This window comes from Megalopta genalis, chromosome 5 (genome assembly GCF_051020955.1).
Source record: "Megalopta genalis isolate 19385.01 chromosome 5, iyMegGena1_principal, whole genome shotgun sequence".
Lineage (NCBI taxonomy): Eukaryota > Metazoa > Arthropoda > Insecta > Hymenoptera > Halictidae > Megalopta > Megalopta genalis.
Window position 1 is genome coordinate 9,619,567 of NC_135017.1, and position 24,236 is coordinate 9,643,802.

The window sequence follows — 24,236 nt, forward strand, 5'->3', positions numbered from 1 at the left end:
AAGATGGTCCAAGGTTTTAGCATCCAAATAACATGTACTCCAGAGATTATTATTTCTAACAAGACAACACATAAATAATCATTCAACGACTATTCTATTTATCAGGACAATTAATCTAAATTAAGTATTCTACATGCAGTTTAAAAAATGGTAACGCCATCAGATTATAGCAGCTGTTGATTCTAGCCTCGATTTAAAATTTACATTATTCCTGACGATCTTCTTCTTACTCATAGAATCCAGACGCTTTTAGAAGCAATTTAATCCTAAATTCTACAGGCAGTTTCAAAAAGAAGTGGCCCCAAATCATAGCAACTGCAGCACATGTACACACGTGTACCCCAGAAATCATATTGTCCAAAAGATCCAGTTGCTTTTAGGCAGAGTTTAATCCTAAATTCTACAGGCAGCTTCAAAAGAGATGCCCTGAAAACACAGCAACTCCGTTCCACGTGCTCCGAAAGAAATATTCCTCAAAAAACTACTTGGATACTCGTCAAAGGACCGTTTTCATTTATCAAGGCAATTAAAATGTCGAGGGCTACAGGCAGCTTCAAAAGAAGGCGAAGCCGCGTTCGAATGCGAAAAAGAAGGAAAATCTTCGGCGACTGGCTCCAGCGTCTCCGCGATCGTGTCTCCCGTCTTAACTGTACTGCCGGTTGCAAAAATAGCCGGTGACCGGTCAGCCGCTTTGGAATCCGTTCTTCCTCCCCCTCGTCTTCCATTCCTGGTCCCTGGTGGAGCGTTATCAGGCTCTCGGATGGTCTTTGCGAGTGAAATGTTCCTCGCGGAGGCCCCAAGGCCGACGAGATACCGTGCCTCCTCTCACTTTCGTGCCACTCGCTTTCTGCGTGTTTCCACCGCACCGGTCCGCCTTTCTCCCTCCTCCGCCTCTTCTTCTTCTCCTCTTTCAGGCCCCGGGCACCCGAAATCGGAGACCACGACTGAGGTCGGAGGTCCTGCTGTGTTCGCCCTGCCAACCTTCCGCGCCGTTTTGCTTCCTTCCAACTCCTTCCGAACGGAGCCGTCCGTCTCTTCCGTATAGATTCGCCACTTGCAGCGGTGTGCATGATTACGGGCTCGAAGCAATTTTTGCATTTTTAATGGTATCAGAACGAAATCTTAACGAAACGTCATGTTCGTATATTTCTATGTTAGAAACAGTAGAAAATAGAAATATGTGTAGTGCCTTTTTGGTTTCTGTTTAAATGCCGGTAACGATGTAAAGTTCTTTTTGGGTCTATAATTATGCACATCGTTGTAACTCGATGATCCAAAATAATTAGAAATATCAGCACACTCGAATATCGTCATCGGACTGCGGATTTTTGTGCAAAATAAATATTGTCTACCTCGACTGCAACAGAGGTCGAATAAAAATGGATTTCCTCTGTTAATGAATTTAATAAGATCGAAATAATGTAACAGTGTTCGTAAGATCTAATTATTTGTTGTCTAATCATTACAAATATATATCTTTATTTTTATTGTACTTGTATGACGACTATATAAAAGGCTTTATACCCATATATGTGAATAAGATGAATAAAAAAATAAAATAAAATTTCTATCAGTGACCTCTGTTATCCGAAGTAGACGTAACAAGTGTTCGCATAATAGAACAGCTATTTGATCGCAATTTTCGATGAAATTTGGCCGAGGATAGACTGAACAGAGGTTCCATTGTGTCTGTGCCTGCGTCTGGATAGATTTTCGAAGGTTTTAGAGCAGGCCGCAGGATCGAGGAGCGGAATCGTCGACCGGTGATCCTTGGACGACGGCATTCCGTCGATGATTTCCCGTTTCTGCCGACCTCCGTCGCGGCTGTCTCGAGTGGAAACTCGGAGAGGCCCGAGCTTCTACCATTATTATGCTAAAGGTTATGCCACGATTTCCTCGCGCATGGGACCAGGCGGTTTCGTAACGGCGCAACGCGAACAACCGAGCGCGATTCCTCGCTCGCGGATCCGCTGATCCTCTCGCGTATTGTTCCGCGAAACTCTAATAAATTCCCGCAATCCCCTGCCGACATTCTGCGCGAATTATCCGCAATGTCATTTATCCGATGCGGTGTTCTGCTCTAAAGAAATGCACGTTGAGGGAGATAGAAGTTCAGAAGCGATGCCTGAACATGGAATTTTCTCGAGGCAATTTATTTGATCGAGAATGCTACGAGGTTTGTTGCATAATGGATGCTGTCGGACCTAGGCACAATTGAAACGACAGTATTTCTAATATTATTTTAGATAGCATGTTATCTTACTTCGTAATCGTTTCCATGGCTGCGATGACTTTAGAGATATTATCATTAGCAACACGTTATTTTCTCTTAGAATCGTACGAAATAATTATCTCAAATAATTATTCGAGATGCGACATTACTGCAAGATAAATCTTCCGCATCGGTGGAACGATTATTTCCTTTGGCGACGATGTCAGATGGATCCAGATGAAAATCTCTTAAGGATGAACCTTTCGAAGAAAGAGTCCCGCTCGAAGCATACTCGTGTAACGAGTATTCTCTTGTCGTATTCGAAATAAAATATGACGAAGTATTATAATTCAATGTCTGACTTTTTATCTTCAAACAACGGCGTTGAAGATAACGGTTCGAAATTAATTATTTCAAACAGTTGTTTCTTCTTTTCATTTCAAATAAAACTTGTCCAGGTCTCTGTGGAACTTGCGACATGTTTATGCCAGGTTCCAGGACAACGCACCTGCAGGCAAGGTGTTAAAGGCTGCGAGAGGCGACCCAGCGCTGACCTTTCGGTAATGTCGACGACATCGATGCAACCGTCATCGCGATCATCGCGCGCTTTCTATTCGTCCACGTGGCGCCATTCGGCATTCAACAGCGTACGCAGTGTTTCAAAATTTTCTGCGGTTAATGAGATTCCAATAAACCGGGATCTCCTTGTATCCTTAAACTGCAACTTGATTGGACAATTTTGTTTACAATAACTGCTAAAATAATTGACATCGATTAACAAAGTTATACGGGTAATGTATCTGTTGTTTATTTGGTTAACTGGCCGTAACGGTGGATATTTCAAAATGTCTTATGCGTTAGTTAATTCTTCTACGAACTTTAATTATTCTGTCGTAAACTACGAACTTTCAGCTTTAATTCGAGACCCGAGAAGTTCGAAAATTCCCGCGGGAATGCAATGAAACGTTCATCCAAATCTACTCCATATACTGAAATTATGTTTTTGGATATTAGCAGGGGCTTTTTTCAATCTTCGACATGATATCGAAATGTTTTACAAAACTTTATACATTTATCATGAAACACGATCTTCTGGCTTTCATCTGCAATATAAAGCGTTTAAAAATCTCTATGGGAAAGCATCGAAAAATAATTTTGAATCAATCCCACGCTCGCAGATTCTACTTTCGAATCGTCTGCACCTTTTCAATTTCCACCGCGATATCGACATTTTTTATTCAAACTTAAATGAATCTATCAAAGAGTACGATCTTCTGGCTTTCATTTGCGATATCAAAAGCTTAAAAATCTCCATGGGAAAGGATCGAAACATCGTTTCGAAGCAACCCCGCACATCGCATCTAAACGAAAATCGATTTGGACTGCCTTCGGGTACTCGGCTGGACCAAACGATTTCGCGATCGTACGAAAATGGCCAAGCAACGAGGAACGTGTATTTTGCTCGTGTTATCGTTGAGAAGAAGGTTTCGTTGATCCCGGGTGCATCGAAGAGAAACGTTTGAATAAAACAGCGGGGCTGTTGGGTGACTGACGTTTTCGGGGCAGCGCGGCGCGGCGCGGCGTCGTGTCGGGAAGATGGCGACCGTGAGAAGCTAAGGCCAAGAGGGATCGTGCGCCGCGGAGAGAGATTAGCCGTCTGGAAACTGGAGTGTGCGCCGTTAGAGCAGAATAATCTAAATAATTGCAAGCGATCGCGAGGGAACGGAGAACGACGTTGCGCCGCTGGAAAGCGGCTCTCCGTCGCCGGAAGGAAGTTACGTAAAGCGCGTCGCGGCTTGTCTAAATTTTAGAAAGTCCGCAGACCGGGCTCGCTAATTTCGCAGGGCTGCCTCGAAAAGCTGCTCTGCTTCTCTCCCTCTCTCTCATTCTCTCCGGTTCGCTCTCCGCCTCGTTTCTAATACCGGCTCCCGAAGATCCGCGAGACGGGCACGCGAGACGTTGCGCCAGTGTCGCAAACGGAAAGTCATTGCGAAACGAGGAAACGATTATAGAACTGCAACCGAGAGGGTATTACTTGGCATTACGTCGAGAAGTGTAACGAGCAGCGATGGCAGCGATCCTGGTCGTAGTCCTCGGGGTTCTCTTCGCAGACATCCAGACGGTTTCGAATTTTCAACTCCGCGATCTCATGGGCTCGTTAGAACCGGGGGCATTAGCTTCGGGGCGCAGTTCGCTTCGACTGGACTTACAAGGAACACCGGGTAAGTGTCACCTTCCGAGTTTCTTCGTTTTCACCTATGCTGTAGTACTCGTAAAACTAAGCGTCGCGTGTTTCTTTTTTTCTTTTTTGCATCGGCGGTAATTCGGTTTAAAGGGGTGAAACCCGTAACAGTTTGCCGTGCGACGCTTGAGCTTTAATGTCGCAGGCGAAACTTTATGGCGAACCGAACTGTGTAAATCGCGAGAACACTTTATTGCGAAGCGTTCGATATTTTCTTCCTGTTTCAACGTAGCGACCCTCGCATTGCGATGGTCGAGTCCGCGGTGACGTTTATGTATTGCACGTAAGGAAACACAATAAATATTAATTATAAATGAAAAAGAGTAGTTTCTCATTCCCTAATACCTTCTTTGTGGCAATATCAGCAATAATCGAAAAATAAATAAATCGATGGAAGTGAAACGAATATGGGTCGTGCGAGATCCGGCCACCGGTCACTACAGTGCCATGCGAGGGTTATACAGCAAATACTTCGAGCCCAATCTACCTGCGACTGACTCTGCAACGGTTCTTACAAAGGGTTTTCCCGCTTATTAAATGAATTAGATTCAATTGAATCTACTTTACTACTCCAATTTTATAGCCCCATTTTGCCATCTCCATTTCACCATCTTCATTTTGCCAGTCCTATCTCGAGAGTCCGGTCTTGCCAGGCCTATCTTGCGAGCCCTGCCTCAAAGTCCTCCGAGTCTCTGCGCCACATTGGCGCGTCTCAGTCCCATCGCTAACGCATTTCAATGCAGTTTAACCATTTTAGCGTGTGCCAAGGGAACACGCCCCCACGAGCTCGTGAGAGCCTCCGGTAATTGTGTTTCATTTGTTCGGGCTCGCTCCTTGCACTTTATTGTCTTCCTGGTTGCCGGCTTCTTCAGACAATCTAAGTATTTCAACACCGGCGAGCAAACCTCGCTGCAAGATGGAAGCAAAACTGGATCGGAGCGGAGGTCTCGACCGGCCTCGAACGAACCCGGACGGCGACGATTACGTTCCGAATAAGCCGCGATAACGCCGATCGAAAATAAAACGTAGCGTCCGGCCGCGCGGGGGCGAGGGGCGAGCCGGCGGAAAGGACTTTCTCCCGTACAGGAATCCTTGTTCGCTTTCCCTGATATCATGTGTCCGTCCCAGGCGCGGCGAAGGATCTCGCGAGGAAGCGCCCCGAAAATCGATCGAGAGCCGATCAGACGAGCGCGGCCGAACCGCGATCCGGGACCGGTCTAAGGCCGACTGCGATTTTTCTACGTCCCGTGCGACGCGACGGTGGACGAGTATATCGCGGTGCTCGATCGCTCGATCATTACGACGCTCGCGTGTCCAATGTTAAGGTCGTTCCATCCTCGGCAACACAGTAGACATCGATGTGGGTCAAGTTGACGTCCGGTTTTGCGAAACCTGCCCGGATCGGAATCTCTGCCCGCGGACGCTGCAGGCCGATTTTTCGAAACCGATCGACCGCCCGCTAGGATCGAGAACGATCGAGAACTTCGCGATCTACGCGGACATCGGAAATCATCTGCGGAATTCGGTAAACATTTTCGAAAAATCGTCGAGATTTGAACTAGTGGTAACTTTGTAACAAAAAGTCGTATGACGACGAACTTGGCCTCATTTTGAAGCTTGGACCCTCTACTATCGCAGAGCATAATTCGTTTCGTCCAGAAAAATTTTCGTCGCGATCGACGAACTTCTAGAGCTGCAATGTCCTCAAAACTCATCTGCAGAATTCAGTACCAATTTTCGAAAAATCGTTGATATTTGAACTAGCACAACTTTGTAACAAAAAATCGTACGATGATGAACTTGGTCTCATTTTGAAGCTTGAACCCTGTACTTTCGCAGACCATAACTCATTTCGTCTAGAAAAATGTTTCCGTGAAATAACGAAGGGAAAAGTGTATGCCCTTTTCTACTCGAAAATAGTGTAAATAGAACCGTTCACAAAATCGTCAGAAAATTTTGTTCATGACAGAATTTGCCAGAGATTTGAAGCTTGAAGGTTGCTTTTTAAAATGACTGCTCGATAATTGAGGCGCGATATGTTTCGAGGGCTGTTTTACGGAGCGGAGCACAATGGGCGACAGAGATCGGGTGGGATCGGGAATGCAGAATATCGAAGTGAAATCTCCAAGTTGCAAAACGTCCTCCCATCGCGAGGTCGAACACGATCAGAGCCCGTTCAATGTTAAGGACAAACGAGAACCGGAGTCTAAAACAGGCGCGAAGAAAAAACAACTGGCGCCACTTTCGTTCGTCGAGACAATAGACTCCGTCTCTGCTTCTTGAATCGAGATGATTTTAATAATCCTCCGCGAATCCTAACGTTTTCTCTAGCAATCGAGACACGAATTCTACAGGGACATTCAAAAATCGTAACACTAAGCTTCAAATCACTGCACATTGATTCTAAAGGTTCTTTGTACCTGAGGACACTTCAGAAATCGTCCATGAAACCGGGTATTTTTTGAAGCAGTCGAAACTTGAATCGTGCAGAGTGTTTCAAAAACGGTGGTCCTAATTTTGCCATCACTTTCACGCAATTCCGAAGGTATTCGATCGAATCTCGAATTCTAGCAGGCTATTGAAAAGAAATGATGAACCGTAAGTTCTGCGGGTGATCCCAAAAACGAGAGCCGACGAAAAATTGGCAGTTCCGTGCGCTGATTTCTAACCAGAAGCACCGTAATACAAGCGGCAATAAGCAACGATAAGATCGATGGAACGTGTATTCAGGAAAACTTCGGGCTAATTAAAATTATTAGCGGCTTATCTGATTGTGCCAGAACAACTAGACCGCAATTAAACGAGAATACTAATCGCTGGCACAGCAAGCGTTTCGCGGGTCGTAAAAAACGTGAAACGGCCTAGTACCGTTAATAGGGAGGATCGCCGGTGTTCCGCCGCGAGGAATGATAATAGTTTTCGATTTCGTTGGATACGAGCGATGACGAAAGCGACGGCGTCTCTCGAGGCGCCTCGAGGAATTTCATGGAAAGTAAGCCTCCTCCCGGTGTCGATTCCTCCCACCTGTCTGCCACCGGTTAACCGGTCCCCCCGGACACCTTTTGCCTCTCTTTACCTTCTCCGTTTCGTTTCTCGCCTTTTTTTTCCATCCAGCCTCGCCCGGCCGCCGCGCCGCGACGATCTTTTATTTTTGCCAAAGCGACGCGACGCGGCGCCGTGACTTTGCCGCGCGAATCGTCGATCACCGGCCCCTTTCGGGCCACCGGCGATAAGTGATCGGCTGACCCTGGATGCGCTGGGCGTGGCGCCAAACGCGACACCGATTCGCAACAGCGAGCCTGCGAAAATCGACCGAGAATTGCTCAATACATCGTCGCTCGAGTTTCGTCTTTACAGACACCGATGTCTCGTTAATTAATAACAGAGAACCGGCACAATTTTCGGTGAAACGAGTCGGGTGAATATGTGCCGAGCTGTCAAGTACGTGCGAACGCATGAGAAAAGTTTCGTCCTGGCAGATTCGTTCGTTCGCGCGCGACATATGTACTCCCAAACGTTGCCCTAACCCGAACTCCGATTCCAAATGCGGCACGCTCGATAATTATAGTCCTAGGACGTTTGTTTCGTCGACTTATGAAAATTCACGCCTACAGATCAAGTATCTGCGAGCACGTGTGCAAAGCGTCATCGAAACGATTTCACCGTTTCCTCGAGAAAAAAAGAAGTCGCAAACACGCTCGTCGATCGTGGCTCGTTCGACGCAGATTTTCAACTATGCCCGACGCTTGCGCGAACGATCTCGTGATTCCAGTCGCGGCACGTTTCTGTAACGCCGCGATCGGAAGCGTGAAAGGTGGAAGAGCCTACTTAGAATCACAGCAACGTAGTACTGTTCCGTGGAAACGCGATCGAGGGATCCATCGGGGATCAAAAAGAAGCGTACTCGGTCGCGATCGGAATAGAAAGCGAGCCGCGTCCGCGTTCTGCTTTGTAACACCGCGATCGGGACGGATTACACGAGCAATTACGGGAAAAATGCGGCGGGAAGACGTTCCGCCGTTTTCTATCGCTTTTCGACTCGCTTTTACAGGGTTCACTTTCTCTGGACGCTCCCAGGCGACGTGATCGAGATCGCTTATTCGTCGCCGATCGACAAACACCGGATCGGAATGCCGTAAGTTGCCCCGATCCGATGGAAAACAATCTTCGGCGGTGGTTCTTCTTGATCTTGGAATTTTCGAAAGGTAACCTTCGGGTCCTAGTTTCGAACGATATCTGGATCGCGATCGAGAAAGCGGCGCTCCGAGAAACGAGGGTGTGGGCGTGTTATGACAGTCTACGTAGCGCGTGACAATGTGGCAGATTTCTTGACTTGAATTGGGTAGGTCGGGTACGTCGGGTAGATCGAGTACGTAAGGTATATTAAGTAGAAAACTTGCTAGCGAACTTGACATATATTTAATGTGCTGTCAAGAAATTGAATCGAGTATGTCGGGTATCAATCAAGTAAATTAAGTAGAAAGTTTCCTAGTGGACTTGACGTATTCAATTCATTACTTCTTTCATGAGAAAAGGCTTGATTTAGGTATGTCAGGTACATCGGGTAAATCAAGTAAATTAAGTAGAAAGTTTACGAGTGGAATTGACGTATTCTATTTATCACTTCTTTCATGAGAAAAGACTTGAATTAGGTACATCTGGTGCATCAAGTAAATCAAGTAAATTAAGTAGAAAGTTTACTAGTGGACTTGACGTACTCAATTTATCACTTTCTTTATGAGAAAAGACTTGAATTAGGTACGTCAGGTACATCGGGCGCATCAAGTAAATCAAGTAAATCAAGTAAATTAAGTAGAAAGTTAGCTAGTGAAGTTGACGTACTCAATTTATCACTTCTCTCATGAGAAAAGGCTTGGATTAGGTACGTCAGGTACATCGGGTGCATCAAGTAAATCAAGTAAATTAAGTAGAAAGTTTACTAGTGGACTTGACGTACTCAATTTATCACTTCTTTCATGAGAAAAGGCTTGAATTAGGTATGTCAGGTACATCGGATAAATCAAGTAAATTAAGTAGAAAGTTTACTAGTGGACTTGATGCACTCAATTTATCCCCTTGCCGGTTGTATCCCGATACTTTGAACACCCTGTATAATCCTAGTCTCCTCGTTTGACCAAAAGCTTGAGTCGCTTAAGAATCATTCAAGACCCGTTGTAATTAGGAACGACAATGATCCGTCCTATTACCGTATTCCAAGGATGGTGTCGGCAGATCCTTATCTGGCCTTATCTCGCACCAGACCGACGACGGTCGTTTAAAGCGCGGGTCGATTACCATTCAGCCGGGCGCCTACTATATCCGCTGCGGCCGCGGACCTTCTGCGTACAAATCGAAGGCTAAATACGGCCGGCCATTGACTGAGGCGCACCCGTGAACGCAGGTGCAGCGTGCACCTCCAGAAAATTACGGTTAGACGGCTACCGTTTCGTCGGTGCTCGGAACTGTCCCCCGCGTAACTTTACGAGTCTTTTGATAGAGGCGCGTAACGACGGCCGGGAGATCCGCCGAGGGAAATGGTGCACTTGTTAAGCCATGCAGAAAATAGGCTTACGAAACGATTCGGTAAACGAGCGATATCGTTGCGGTTCTTCCCCGTTCGATCAGGATCGCGAGAGACCGTCTCGCAATCCCGGGATACTTTTTCGCGTACAAAACGGTCGGAACGCTTGCAAAACGCATCTCGAGGCCGGAATGCGACGTGACGCATCTCGGAAACAGCTTCTCTCGTGTGGGCACGCGTCCCTCTCGTCCGGCCCCGGGACAAAGGATCTCGGACCCGTCCGACGAGCCGGCTAGAACCCGCTGGGATTTCGTGCGGATCGGCACATTCGAGCGAGAAACCGACGCGTGCTCGGGATGAGGGAACCTTGACTGCACTTTCGCGGGACTCGAGCCGCATTTCAATCGACCTTTACGGTTCACGCGATTTCTCGATACGCTTTCGAGCCCGGGGACGACGCAGAACATTTCAAAAATCATCGCGATACCATCGCGGACTCGGCCCGCGATTTAGGGTACGTTCGGAATCCAGGCGAAAGCGGACGAACCACTCATAGTTTTACATACTGCCACGGCCAAAATTCGCGACAGCTGTACCCGCGGCACCCGACGCAGACTTTACGACGTACAAGAAAGTGTTATAGCCACTTATTACGGTCCTTGTTCAATTTATTCGGTGCACACAGCGTACTCGGCCAATCCGCCACAATTTTTCCGACATAGGAAAGCTGTCTGCTTAGATATATCAACTTACCCGTTATTAGATGTACCCTCTGTACCCAACCCAACACAAGTATTTCCACATACAAAAGGTATCTGTTCGTTTACAATCAAGTATCGAGATGATTCACCTTTCTCGTTCAATTTGTTCAAACTGTTATACAGTATACCCAAAGTACCCGATTTACCTGACTTACCCGACTCACCCGACACAAACTTTTCCTCATTCAAGGCGGATCTGCTCGCGAACATCGTCTGAATTTTCCTTCCTTTCCCAATTTATCCAATCCGTTTAATGTATCCGATGTACCCGGCCAACCCGACCTATTCAACGCGAGCTTCTTCCCGCGCGTTTACCCATCCCGTTGGATCTACTGTTGCGTAGGTCCGTTCGGCCGAAGTATCCGGCATACCCGGCTCGAGTCAATCCCCACATCACTCGAGTCTTGTTTCTAGAAACAATTCCGCACGGCGTTCTAAATAACGTTCCCGCCGCGGCACGGCTGCGCGTCGCAGGTGTCAAGGCCCGGCAAAGGCCCGAGTTCCGTAATCATATAAACCATCCAGCCCGGAGCGGAGCGGAGCGCAGCGGCCAGAACCAGAAGGCAGCCGCGTTAAAGGTCTTTACGCCTCGTTGCGCAAGAAGAATGTCGACCCATTAGGCCCAGGCCAGGCCAACCGTACAGCGATCCGTGATCGAGCGTCGAGAGTCGTCGCGATCCATCGATCCACGGCAGCGTGGTGTCGCGGGGCCCGCGTCAAACACCTGAACCGATCGTTCGCGCCCGGAACGGTACTCGCCGAATCTTCCGTGTCCAATTAACAACGAACTTTCTGGAAAACGTCTCTGAACGAGACTCGGGGACGAAATGTCAGGATTGTATCTTTAATGCCGCGTCGTCTTCCCGCTGCCAAAGCCGAGCCAGGCTGCTTAGTATGCGGCTCGCGGCTCACTCGGAGCTTGTTCCTCGGGTCTAGACCGCGAGGAGCGTAGAATTTTGATCGGCGGCCGGATGATACAGGCGGGAATAACGCCCGAGGCTAGCCGCGAGCGATCTTTTGACAAAGGACAAAAGCATCGGTAGGCGTGCGCACGCTGGTACACCCACCGAGGCTGACACGCGCGTGTACCCCGCGGGAGAGAACTTTCTCTCGGCAAGGAGAGCGCGCCCCTTTATCGAGCAGGCATGCGAGACGCCGACACGGAACAATGTCGACGATACTCGCGACAGAACCTTTCCTGTACTCGGGCCAACTGTCTTTATTATCCCGAGTAGTGGCGGGTACGGAGGGTCGCGACGCTCCTCGCGGCCTTGGGCGGTCTCGTTCGGCTCGTCTTGGTCCTGCAAAACTCGCTGCTGAACAGGTACGACACTGCGGGAAACCGCGACCTACCCGACATACCCGAATTACCCGACATCGATCATTTTACTCTGTCACTTACCCGATTCGATCCCTGACGATTCGCCAGATACATCCACGGATGGTACCTGATGTAGCTGGCTTAATTCTGATGATACCCGAAGTACCCGACGTACTCGCCACGACCTGACACGTCTCAACTAAATCGATTCTTAATTTCATTCTATACCTGATTATTCGCTACATGCATTTATAAATTGTACTTGATCTTCCCGGCTTAATTTTAAATTTATCCGACGTACCCGACGTACTCGCCACAACCCGACACGTTTCAACTAAATCGATTGTTAATTTCATTTTATAACTGATTATTCACTAGATGCATGTATAAATTGTTCTTGACCTTCCCGGCTTAATTCTAAATTTACCCGACGTAGCCGACGTACCCGACGTACTCGCCTCGTCTAAATCTATTTTTCATAGAATTTGTTTTCTGTCGATGTATCAGTCAGTGTACTCGATGTGCCCAGCCTCTCTGTAACTGTACCCGACTTACCCGACTTACCCGATTTACTTGACACGACTCGACGCCACGCATCTTGCTCAGTTTCTGTTTCGATCTGGTTCCCGATCGATTGTCACATGTACCCGCGGTATTTTTAACGGTAGACCTGCTTGATTAATCATCTAGTCTCGCGGATCTAACGAACGATCATCCTCGATCGAAGGAGCGGCGGTCGGCGGAGCCATGTGATTCACGCGATTCGTGAAAGTTCGGTTGCGTCGATCAAGGAACGATTCGAAACCTCCTTGGAATTCCCGGGCGCGTAATTCGAGGATCCTTGAACAGCGAACGACCGGATCAGGGATAGTAGGGCGAAGAACGCGGCGGAAAAACGGATCAAATTTTTGCTCGCAGAACCGAAGCCGATGACTAAGAACTTCGTACGACTTCGGAACGTACGTCGATGGCTTCGATCGAAGGCAAGGACACGTGGCTACGTCATCCTCTAAGTCCTGGGCCCGAATGTCCCTACAGTCTCGATTTCTTCCAATATTTGCCGAGCTTGTCCGGACAGGGTTTCTCAATTCTGGAGAATTTCAAGGCTGTGGAAGTTCTGAATTCGGTCATGGAATGTTATTAATTTTGGGACTTGGGACAAATTTGGGACTTAGTGAAGGCTCCGAGATTTTGGGGACTGAAGGGTTTTGAGATATTAAGTCTGCAAAATCAGACTTCAGGTTGTACCCATGGAACTTTTAATATTTTGGGCCTCAAAGGTCTCCAATTTTAAGACCCTTTCGACAGAGATTCTCAACTTTATAGTCTTTCACGATTCCAGGTCTCCAAATTCAGACTTTTAGATAGAGTTATGTGTTTCATACCATTCCTAACCCAAGAGTCCTTAAAATTTTGAGACAGAGGTTCTCAATTTTAGAGAATTTCAAGAATCAAGTCGGACTTTCGGATCTGTCGATGTTCCAGGTCCAAGTATCCACAAAACCTTTAATCTTCTGTGTCCCTGCGACCAGTGGTCCTCAACTACGAAAAATGTCGCGCTTGCAAACAGCGTATAGATCCCTAAAATAATACCTTTGGGATCAGTTGTAAGCCGTTTAGTGTTCCCAGCTCCCAGCGGACTGCGTAGGTATCATTCCCTGCATGTCTCCAGAGCGGGCCCAGGCCACGGCAGGGCAGAGACGCGGCGAGATCTCTCCTGAACCGTGTTCGGGCCCCGCGATCTAAGCAGCTCGCGGGCCCAGCAGCCAACCAAACAGTCGGTATCCCGACACGCGTACATCGAGTCGAGTGTCTCGAGCTACGTGGTGTCCAGTTTTCATGGTTCGAGTGGGGTGTGCTCCAGGTGGCCGTGGTGGGTGGCATATAAGTAGAGGCCTGCATTCGCCGCCGTTCTCATACCCTCACCACGTCCTTCGGCTACCTCTTACTTTTACTCCGCGCGCTCGGAACACGAGTGGTGTTCTTTTTTTTCCGTTTCGTTTCGTTTCTGTCTTCCCGCCACCGCGTCGTCGTCGCCCCGTTTCTCTCTTTCCCTGGGCCGAGAGGTAGTCCCCCTGTCGCTGGGCCAGCCGCGGGCGTACACGCGCACCCACACAGAGACAGACAACAGACACAGCACACGCTCTCTAGGCTCGTCCCGGCTTAGGGAACCGGAGCACGAAGAGTGAGAGTGCAGAGACAGAGGGACGTCGGGGTACCCAGTGAAAAATCGAGGAAGAAGCGAAGAGGAGACGACGATGGTCGCGAGTGTCCGGTGACGATACTGATCGGTGTTCTTGTTCAGCAGTACCGCAACCGCATCCGAACCGCATCGGTCTTATTCGCAGTGTTTTACCGCGCAGCTCGCGACACCGTCCACGACTACGGAACAGGAAGAACAAGGACCAACGAGAACCTGAAACAGGACCTGCCCGTCAACATGTGGCTGAAATCGGCGCTCCTGTGAGTACCAGATTCAACTAAACCCCGGCCCAGACACAGCCTGTGCGTCCGCATCAGATTTCGTACAAATTTCACGAGCTCTTTACGATCCTCTTTAGCGGATTTTTCTTGGTAGAACGAATTAGGGTAAGGATCGTGACTCACGTCGGCGCACGGGACAAGTTTGCTATTCGTGGAGCACCTTTCACGTCGTCGGTGTCGCGACCGGATCTACGGTCGTATACGCGACGTTTGACCGATTCTCAACGGTGGAATAGTTATTCCGCAGCCAATCAGTGTTTCCACGAACAGATTAATGTTTGATCTATGGGATCGCGGCAGATCGAAAGTCCCATTTCCCAATCGGAAATCGCAGGCTATCGCAATCGCGATCGATTTCCTCGCGTGTTACAACTGCCGTTTCGAGGCACGTGAATTATGGTCGGGATTTTTGATCGGGGTACACGAAAAACGCGAGTGTCGCGCGGTGTTTGGACAGGGAGTGATGAAATGGACGTTGCGAGAATCGAACTGCGGTTTCCGTTGGCAAAAAGACAGGGAGGATAATCGTCGATGGTTATCGTGGTAGGAGAGAAGCGGCGAACGTTGGCCGACGACAAATTTCTACGAAAGAGTTCGTATCGAACGAAATCAGATCGTGGCGAAGCTTATCAAAGATCGACGATTATTATACTACAGAAAAAGCGTCGAACGTTGTTGGCTAATGGAAATTTTCTATGAAAGTAAGACGTAACACTGAGATGTTCGTACGAAGTATGCCAAGTTGCCAAGATCGAGCCAAGATCAAATGCACAGGAGTGTGAATAGAAATGCAAACAAACGAGCGAACCAAGATGAAAATTGAGGAAATGGAAAAAGTGGAGAACAGGGTAACTCGGTGGCACGACACCGTCCAATAAAAGTCGTAACCGGTCTCGGTCCGAGGAGCGATCAATGGGCCGGGATCTCTCGATCTCGCTCTCGGTTTCGTTTCGGACGTGCTCACGCTAGCTTAACATAATCGAGTCGACGTACAGAGGAACCGAAAACATAAATTTCCCCGTAAAAACAAGTACGAATAATTGGTTAATGTTCGTCCATTTTTTCACTCCAAGTATACTTTACTCATTGGAGTAGATCACTTTAACATTGGAACTAGCAAACCCTACAAGATGGCGGGTTATAGCTTCTTTATATTCTACAATTAATTAGAATGTACAAATTTTTTTGTTTGGATATATTTTGTAGTAAAACTTGTAGAATGATAAATGCGATCTTGCAATTTTTAGAGGACAATCGCTTTTAGCTAGCTCTACTAATTAATATTGAACCTACCATCGTCGATCAAATGGTCGGTCTCACATTTTTTGTTTTGAAATTGTTGAAATTATGAAGATTCATGCTTGAGAAACGATTGAATCAATTTCTTTATTCGAACATGCATTATAATAAAAATGGCGTAAGATATAAATATAGAGTCTTTTCATCGTTATAAAGCAACATAAGTTAGTTGATTATAGGGCTCGATAAGTCCAGTCTTAACCTTTTGTATTCGATTATAGCGAAAATTGCTATACTATTCTATAAAAACCAACAGGTCGTATCATATGCATCAAATAAGAAGAGTCGCACAAGAAATGTAAACGCTGTAGATTGAAACAAATGTCTTCACACTTTAGATTCCGAGTTAAAATGGCCTCGAAGCGCGAAGGGTTAATTATGACAGAAACATACGCGAACAAATAAGTATGCAAGTCTCAGATAGTATCTGAGAGAGGTGACGAAAGGATCTCGAGAGGAGGATTCGAGCTTGAGGATTAAAATCAATTTCTAATTGAATTCCGAGGCCGGCTCTCATAATCAGGAGTAGGCGACAATTAAGCGGGACTTAATTAGAGAGGAAATTAGCGGCAGAAAGAATGAATAACCAGTGATTAGCCCCGCTCTTTCCCGGATTTCGCGGCGAGAGCGAAGAAAGCGGCTCTCCTTGAGCCTCGGATTGCCCAACGGGGCACCGCGGGAGGATCTAGCCGGTGGATCCGTGGATCGTGGATCGAACCCCGATCCAGTTCCCGTAGAAACCGCATAGAAAAACCGCGAGAGATCCTCGGGTGGACTTTCGCGCGACCGTAGCGAACGCGAGTCGTTCCTTTCGGCGTTCGAATAGAAAGTTTCCCCGATCGAAAGGTTGCATCCTCCGAACCCGGTGTTTACGCTGACACTTAACGCCCGGCGGTCTTAGCAACGGGATGGCCACCGTTGTAAAAGAAACCGAAGGTAAAAACGCACGAATATTTACCGACTTGCGATAGAGTCTCGCGGTAATGTTGTGTCGCGTTACGTAAGCGAGGGGTCTACGTTTGCGCGAGTCGGTTTGCGGGCATGCGCTTGTACGTGCGTGTCTGTTTCGTACCGGCGCGTTGCGGGGAATATATGCCCACGTAGTAGCGGTGCTTACGTAGATGGCCGCGTGAGACGCGGCTTTCTCCATATGGAATCGCGAGGAATTCCTCTCGGAGACGAACAGCCTCTTCTTTTATGTACGTTCTAGGCGCGGGTGGATCGCCCGCGAATCATAACCGCCTGGCACCATACTGGAGCCAAGGAATTCGAAATTACGCCTTGGGGTTTCGAAAGAATCGCGGAATTCGGAATTAGCCGCGGAAAATTGAGATTAGCCGTAGAAGTCACGGGTGGGTGTGAGAAAACAGGAGTACTGAGGTGTTCTTAGACCTCGGAATTCATTGCGAAACGCAAAACTAGAGCTGAGAAAATCGGAATTAGTTGTGGAAAGTCTAAATTATAGAGTTTGGAGGTAGAGAAGAGGATGAAAGTTGTCCAAAGAATTATGGGCTATTATTGGGACTTAGGCTTACTTAATCGATTAAAAATTATCCCGGGGAATTCAGAATTAGTGTTAAAATTCTAAATTGGTCGTATACAATGTAAAACGCGACAAATAAAACGTCTCTGATTGGTGGACACGACGAACCCAAAAATGGTATAAAAGAAGCGTTTCTTCTTACCGGACTCTCAGTAGAGTTTGGTCGCTCGATCGTATTCGCTCATATACCTTCTCTCAATAAAGGAATAAAATAAAGCAAAGAATTAGAATCAATTCCATTCCATAATCCCAACACAGTTAAAAGGTGGACGTAGACCTAAAAGTTGTTCAAGGAATTCTGTATGATTAAAATAAATTATAGAACTCAAAATTAGCCAGAGGAATTCAGCATTATTCCTAGAATCCTAAATCAACCACGGAATTCCGTGTTAGTCGCGGAAAATCGGTATTAGCCACGGAATTCCAGTCAGACAGAGGACTAAAAATTGTCCGCAGAATTCACAATTATTCGCGATATTGAAAACGATCCCTAGAATACAGAATCAATCCCGGCGCATCAATTTAATCGCCCGGCGATTCATCTAGCTCAGAACCCAGCCTGCGACTTACCAATGAACTTGAGAATTGACGTAACGACACATTTCCTTGCTGATATAATTTATGCTTTTGAGGAAGAAGAAGGTCAAATTCAATTACAAAAACATAAATCGACGGAAGGTTAGCTAGTTAATAAATGGAAAATTGGATAGTAAAATCGGTGAACGGAATCGGACGAGTAAACTCGTCGCGGTCGGTCGGAGATAAGGTGGAATATGCTGGAATATTGAAACGCGACGAGATAGCGCGCGACAAACAGGATATTTACCGTTCCTTTCGATCGTGTTCGTAAATGTCGCGGCTCGGGTCCGCGAACCCATCGACTTTCTATCGAAGAGACAAGAGGGAATGAGAGAATGGCAGAGACAGATCTAAGAAGAGAGAGAGAGAGAGAGAAAGAAAGAGAAAGAGAGAAGCTGAACGACCTTCCCTGAAAGGCAAAGGACGTGGAGCTTGCGAAACTGAGGGGAAAAAAGAACAATCATCCGAGAAACGAGAAGCCCTTGATATTCGCCTTTATTTTACACAGCCGCTCTCCTTCGTCGCAGGTAATCGATCGTAACCGATCGACCTTGCGGGTGCGCGCCGCCATTAAATCGATTCGCTATCGTACTCTTCCGTTCGATCGGACGAAACGAACGCTTTAACCCTTTACACGTTTGTTCAGACGCGAACAATATGTTTTTGCAATTTCTACGAATTCCGAAAAGGTCGCTGTTGCTTTCCAATGCGAGACGATCGATCGCGAGATGAAAGGATCGACGAGATCGAGGCGCAGATCACGGATCGTGAGAAGTGCTACCGATTTTCACCGAATTTCGGCCCGTTGGCGAACCCGGTCGAGCAACCTTGAGGAGAACGAGGACGAGGTCGCTCTCGTGTGTCCCGAGGCAGGCTACTAGACGGCCTTGACTTTTTCCTTCGATCAAATTATTTGGCCGCCTCGAAAATCGTCCGCACCGAGCACGGGAATGGCCGACATTTTTCCTACGTGTCTCGTGCGAATGCTAACTTAGATCTGCGACACCATTAGAAATACGAGAAAAACGAGAACCTAACGAATCGAGATAAAATTCGCGCGCAAGAAAGTTTCATCTTTTGGAAGAACCACTGTTAAACATTATACAGTGATAGATTTTAATTAAATTTTCTAATCGCCCATTGGAAAGCGCTTCGTCGAAAGGAGTCATTAAGTTCGCAACATCGAAGTCAATTTGTGGCCGAAGCTTATGAGAGCGAACACGTCCAGGTCACTCGATTAAAATGTTACGATTTGCTGAAATTGGCCGGATCGTTCAAACTGGAATACGGGTCGGGAGCCGTGCATTTGTTGTTTGACATTAATGCAGGCCAATCGAATCGGGTGATTAAAGTGGTCTGAAAGAATCGAGCACCGGCCCGTTGGGAACAGGCCGAGTTGGTTGCAGCTTCCAGCTGGTCTCAGCCAGACGCAAACTTTCACCGTGGCGAACGTTGCCTTGCCAACGTTGCGCTGTGTCTCCACATCTCGACGATTGTCGAGATCATTTCCTCGAGAATAGACACACCGACCTGCCAATGGTCCCAATGCACCTTCCATTCGATTCGAAAACACTCGTATCCAATGTCCAATTGAAGAACCCTGCCTAGAACGTTATACTTAACCTCGAGCTATCATAGTCATCTCGGAAAGACTATCAAGGCACATGTCCACTTGGAAGCAGACTTTGAACTACCCAGAAAGTAACCCGAAGAGCCCCCAATCTTAGAAATTCTAGTTTAGAGATCAATCTCAAGCAGCTTCGTCTTCCATTTCAGATTATGCTGCGTCCTCGCTAGCGTCCTAGCGGAGGACAAGGCTCAGACGAAGCAGCCGGTGAAAATCGAAGGTAAGTATCCTTGAAACCCAGCAACCTTGTCTCCATATGATCCATCGTCTGAGACAAGTCTTCGTACCCTAGAATTTGTCACATCTCACAAGCTGCCGGAGAGCCTAGCCAGGCGGACGCAGTTCAACGACGACGAAGACGAGGACGTGGTGGACGTCGAGAGCAGGGCTGTCTCGAAGGACAGCAAACACGCGAAGAAAGTGGTGCCGCGACTCGAGAGCTTTGATAAGAAGCCGGACCAAGTACGCCGGTTCGATTTCGGCGAGGACGAGAAAGCGAACGCGAAGAGGCAAGTGCGAGTGGAGCTGGAGAACTTCAGCGACACTGGAGTCCTCCAGGAAGACGGTGTCAGGAGAGGTGACGGGCATAGGTCGCGTTCCGAAGGTCAGAGGGATTCCGTCATACCTGGAGTCCGCGTCAGGTAAATTGGTCAATCGATCGTCTTTTTGCACAGGCAACTGTTGATAATTTAACTACCGCGAACATTCTCGTATGAGAGTAAATCTTACAGAAAGTTTGATACACGATACTTAGGAAGTAATGGTCGGTTTCGACACAGATTGCTTTTGTTGCAAGTAAAAGTCCACTTCTTCATGATTCTACGTGATATAGATTAGACGCGCAGGTTCTTTGTCGGCTACGCTTTAATTGCTACCACGGCCTGCACTTCTTGCGTTGTTAGCTCCATCGAGGCTTTTTCTGCTGTTAATTCTGCCTGGTCTTTTCGATGTCGCCACGGAGATTGCAATGAGGAGATATTTACTTTTGCAGCGACGAATACCCCACGACCATGATGCCGTTGCTGACGACGCCTCGCGAGGCACGCGGCTTCGACTTCGTCCCGGTGAACATTATCCGTGACGATGGCAAGGAGACCTCGTTCCGAGATCGCAACTTCGGCGACTTCAGCGACGTCAGTTTAGTTCCGGCCGGCACGAACTCGAGAATCCAGGTAAGCAGGCCGACACGCAGAATAGCCTAGAGTAACCTAGCTAGACCTAGAAGTAGCCTGATTAGACCTAGATGAGACACTCGTTTACCACTGAGAAATTCCAGGTAAAGAAAGGGCCGAACGGCAAGGACTACGAATACGAGTACGTATATTATTATTACAACTATGAAGACGAGGATGAAAGTAAGGCCGGTTCGGCGGACTCTTCCGTCACCAATTCTCACGACGTTCCTTCTAGGACGACGTCCGCGCCTAGGCGCGGCGGATCGTCCGCCGCCAACAGGAACAAGTACAGTAGCGTGGAACGGAGCACCGTCGAGCCAGCCAGCAACGAAGTCATACCGAACAGAAACGGGAACCGGGGACGGCAGTTAACCGAGGCCGAAGACGTCTCCGAGGAAAGATTGCCTGCCAACACCAGGTTCCCACCCAGGTAACAAGCAATTCCCTTTAATGATGGTAGCTTAAGTATCTGCGAAGCAAACTTTGGGAACCCGTTTTCCACCCAACAGGTCCAGATCGAACCACAACACGGGTACCACAGAACCTTCGAGGACCCGTGGTAACCGTCCCCGACCTAGCCTGGACCTGGTGGACTCGAGCAGCTTCAGGACCCATCAGGAGGGGCCCGAGTTCCCTCAAGTGCTGCCTAAGGGTCCTGTCAGATTCCTGGGAGTAACACCGAACGAAGAGGCTGAGGACAAGACTAGTAGCAAGGGTAGAGGCAGACCACATAGAGTCCAGGAGCCTGCGCCAGTGGAAGAGGAAGTAGACGACTCGCCTCTTCCCACTACCAGGAGGAGACCAATAAGCAGCACGCCGTCATCCGAGGTGAATAATCGAAAGATAGTACGTCTCGCGATCAGAGTACAGATCCCCGGACCAACAATAGTGGATTAATACCGTTCGTAAATTTCGTCCAGGTGGAAGACGAGACCAAGAGCAGCTCGAGATCGGTCGAGCAAGCAGAAAGCAAAGAGGAATCCTCTGCTGAAAGAAGCAAAGAGAGAGGTTCCCTGGAGAGAGGCTCCCTGGAGAAACAGGACTCGGAGGAGCAGGACTCCTCCTCGACCTCCCCGAGCACCGCCTCTGTTACTACCGACAGTCCAACGACAGAGTACCCATCAGCCATGGATAAGGTAGCTCTGGACTTGTACGCCTTCGTGCAGCAGGGTCAGAACAACCTGGTCGAGGCTTCCAGTAGCGAACCCACATCGGATGGGACTACCCTAGCCGAGGAACCGACTACCACCGACTTGGCAGCTACCACTGAATCCACCGGTACAACGTTGACCGTCGATCTCACCACGACGGCCGAACCAACGACTACTACTACAACTACCACCACCACTACAACGACAACGACCACTACAACCACCACTGAAGCCCCCACGTCTACTACGCAAGCTGCTGGAAGGGGCAAGTTCAGGAGGCCTGGACTAGGTGGACCGGCCACCTCACGTAACCGGTGAGTTATAGGGTTTAAGTCCCTCAAAGTACATAGTAGACCCTATGCCTTGACACGCGTTCCTCCCACTAGATTCAAGTCGAACGGAGGCGGCAGTACAACCACCACCGAGTCCCCAGAGCCTACCCAGCGTACCCGAAATCGCTTTGGAGGGAACGGGTCGAATGGCGGGTTCAAGAGAGCAAGACCAGGTCACAAGCAGCCTGTGGAAGAGGATGCTGTGCAAAAGGAGAGCGCTAGTTCAGTCCATGCTGAACGACCGTCTACCACAAATGGTCGCGGAAGGTTCCGTGGTACCGGGACAACCAGGGCAACCATCTCCACAACCACAAGCTCGCCCACGAATGGCGCCGGATCGACTTCCTCCACCAATGGCGTGCCTAGACCAACGTTCAACAAGCTGAACCTCAACAGACGTCGCGGCAGACCAACGACCACGGCGCCGAACACCAGCGAGGAGAGCCAGGACTCCAAAGAGACTGCTAAGGAGACGACCCAAGAGGCTGTCACGACTGCCCCTAAGACCACAGTCAGAGCGAGACTTCCGGTACCTGGAGCCAGGCCACCAGTTATCAAGCCCGGCGGAGTCCGATTGAATCCAAGACAGAAACCAGGACAGCCTACCACTACCAGCACCACCACGCCAGCTGTGCCTGCGGACACTTCGGGAGAAGCTTCAATAGAAGAGCCTGCGGGAGAGGGCACCGAGGAGGAGACCCACGAAGTGAGTGTTTCAGCAATTCCAACAAAAGTCAGTAGCGCTATCGGTAGGCCCCGCTTTCACCGAATGGCCTTTCGGAAAATGTCAGTCGCTGACATACTTCGGCGAACACTCCCAGTAAGTCGGTGATCTTCAATCTCCTTTGTCCTGTACAGGCGCCAGCAGAAACCAGCCCGCCGCCGACCAAGTCGACGACGGTGAATCCCCTAAACAAGCTGCGCAACCGCAACCGTCTGCAAGTGCACCCGAAGTCGACGACCAGGTCTCCGGTGACTTTGCCTGCTAGGAGGTCACCTTTGCTACCGCGGCGCAAGGTAACGGAAGCGCCCGTAGTGCAGACCAGCCAGGAAGAAGTCTCCGAGGAACCGCAGTCGTCCAGTAGCGAAACGGAATCGACTGAGGCGACATCTGCCGAAACCAGCACCGCGGCCAGCACGAGACACGAGGAGACGCGTGGACTGAGTGGCCTGCTGGCCCCCAGGCGCAGGATAGCGCCCCGACGCCCTGGACAGATCGTCTCCCGGGAATAGGCAGCCGGGATTCGCCTAGACTCGGTGCTCGATGATCAAAAACGCGCCCCCAAACATCGAGACACCTACATTCCGCCGATAACCGTCGCTGAGCTGACTGGAGCGCGGCTGACGGGACCCCAGACACCGGTATAATAACCGTCCGCTGTCGGAGTGCGCTGCTACCGAATAACCCAAAGTCTGTAGGCCTGTTCTACAGACCTTGTGAATAACCTATCTCCAGACTAGACCCGCTCCTGCAACGGACGGTTAACAGCGTCTCTGATGGGACAGACAACGTTTCTTAGGGGCTAAGCGTGTTCTCGTTGGAACGAATGCGACGGTATTGTAGGGGATCCTGGTATATTTAGATAGATGGTAGTCTAGATGGCCAATTTAAAAACGAAAACACCAGATCAGCAGCAGTAGTTCATCAGATGTTCGTGATTTAGGCTACTGGCTCCCCTAACTTAGATCGAAGACTATGTCTCGGCTACTAAGGATCATTCGAAAGTTGAAGATTAGGAAAAGAAGAAAGTTCAGAGCTGGTTCAGGTCTTAAACGTTCGTGTCCTAGGTCCAACATCGCGACGACATCGTTCTAGCGAGAACAGTTGCGAAGGAAAGCGAAGGAGCCAGGCTTGGCTGAGCGATAGTCGACGAATTGATGCGGGGGCGTTTAGAAAACGGTGTCTCGAGCTCCCAGATAGAAGGTCGGATGTACATAGTGAATTTCGCGCAGCGTGACCCGCGTCCTTTTCCACGGCGTTTATTGCGA

General features: G+C 48.6%; 2 protein-coding genes across 20 annotated transcripts in view; one reads left to right on the top strand and one right to left on the bottom strand.

Annotated features, from left to right (window-relative positions):
* The window catches only part of LOC117220943 (uncharacterized), a 162,209-nt gene that overhangs the window by 130,981 nt on the left and 6,992 nt on the right, over window positions 1-24,236 (bottom strand). The window lies entirely within an intron of this gene.
* LOC117220946 (uncharacterized) lies at window positions 13,948-23,882 on the top strand. Of its 3 annotated transcripts, XM_033471437.2 has the most exons (10): window positions 13,948-14,520; window positions 19,739-19,809; window positions 19,882-20,230; window positions 20,581-20,761; window positions 20,866-20,903; window positions 21,000-21,194; window positions 21,274-21,610; window positions 21,685-22,229; window positions 22,302-22,953; window positions 23,106-23,882. In XM_033471437.2, exons 1-10 carry the CDS (start codon window positions 14,498-14,500, stop codon window positions 23,478-23,480), a joined length of 2,766 nt encoding a protein of 921 aa, XP_033327328.2. In that variant the 5' UTR covers window positions 13,948-14,497; the 3' UTR covers window positions 23,481-23,882. The 3 variants fall into 3 exon arrangements, with proteins under 3 accessions (XP_033327328.2, XP_033327326.2, XP_033327327.2); XM_033471435.2 differs by having other exon boundaries at window positions 20,866-21,194; XM_033471436.2 differs by having other exon boundaries at window positions 20,866-21,194; window positions 21,274-21,592.

Bases quoted from the DNA above. Each gene is read 5' to 3' on its own strand.
- LOC117220946 (XM_033471435.2), top strand. From the start codon at position 14,498: ATGTGGCTGAAATCGGCGCTCCT. The intron at 20,762-20,865 runs GTAAGCAGGCCG...GAGAAATTCCAG, and splicing joins GCACGAACTCGAGAATCCAG to GTAAAGAAAGGGCCGAACGG. The intron at 21,611-21,684 runs GTACGTCTCGCG...AATTTCGTCCAG, and splicing joins AGGTGAATAATCGAAAGATA to GTGGAAGACGAGACCAAGAG.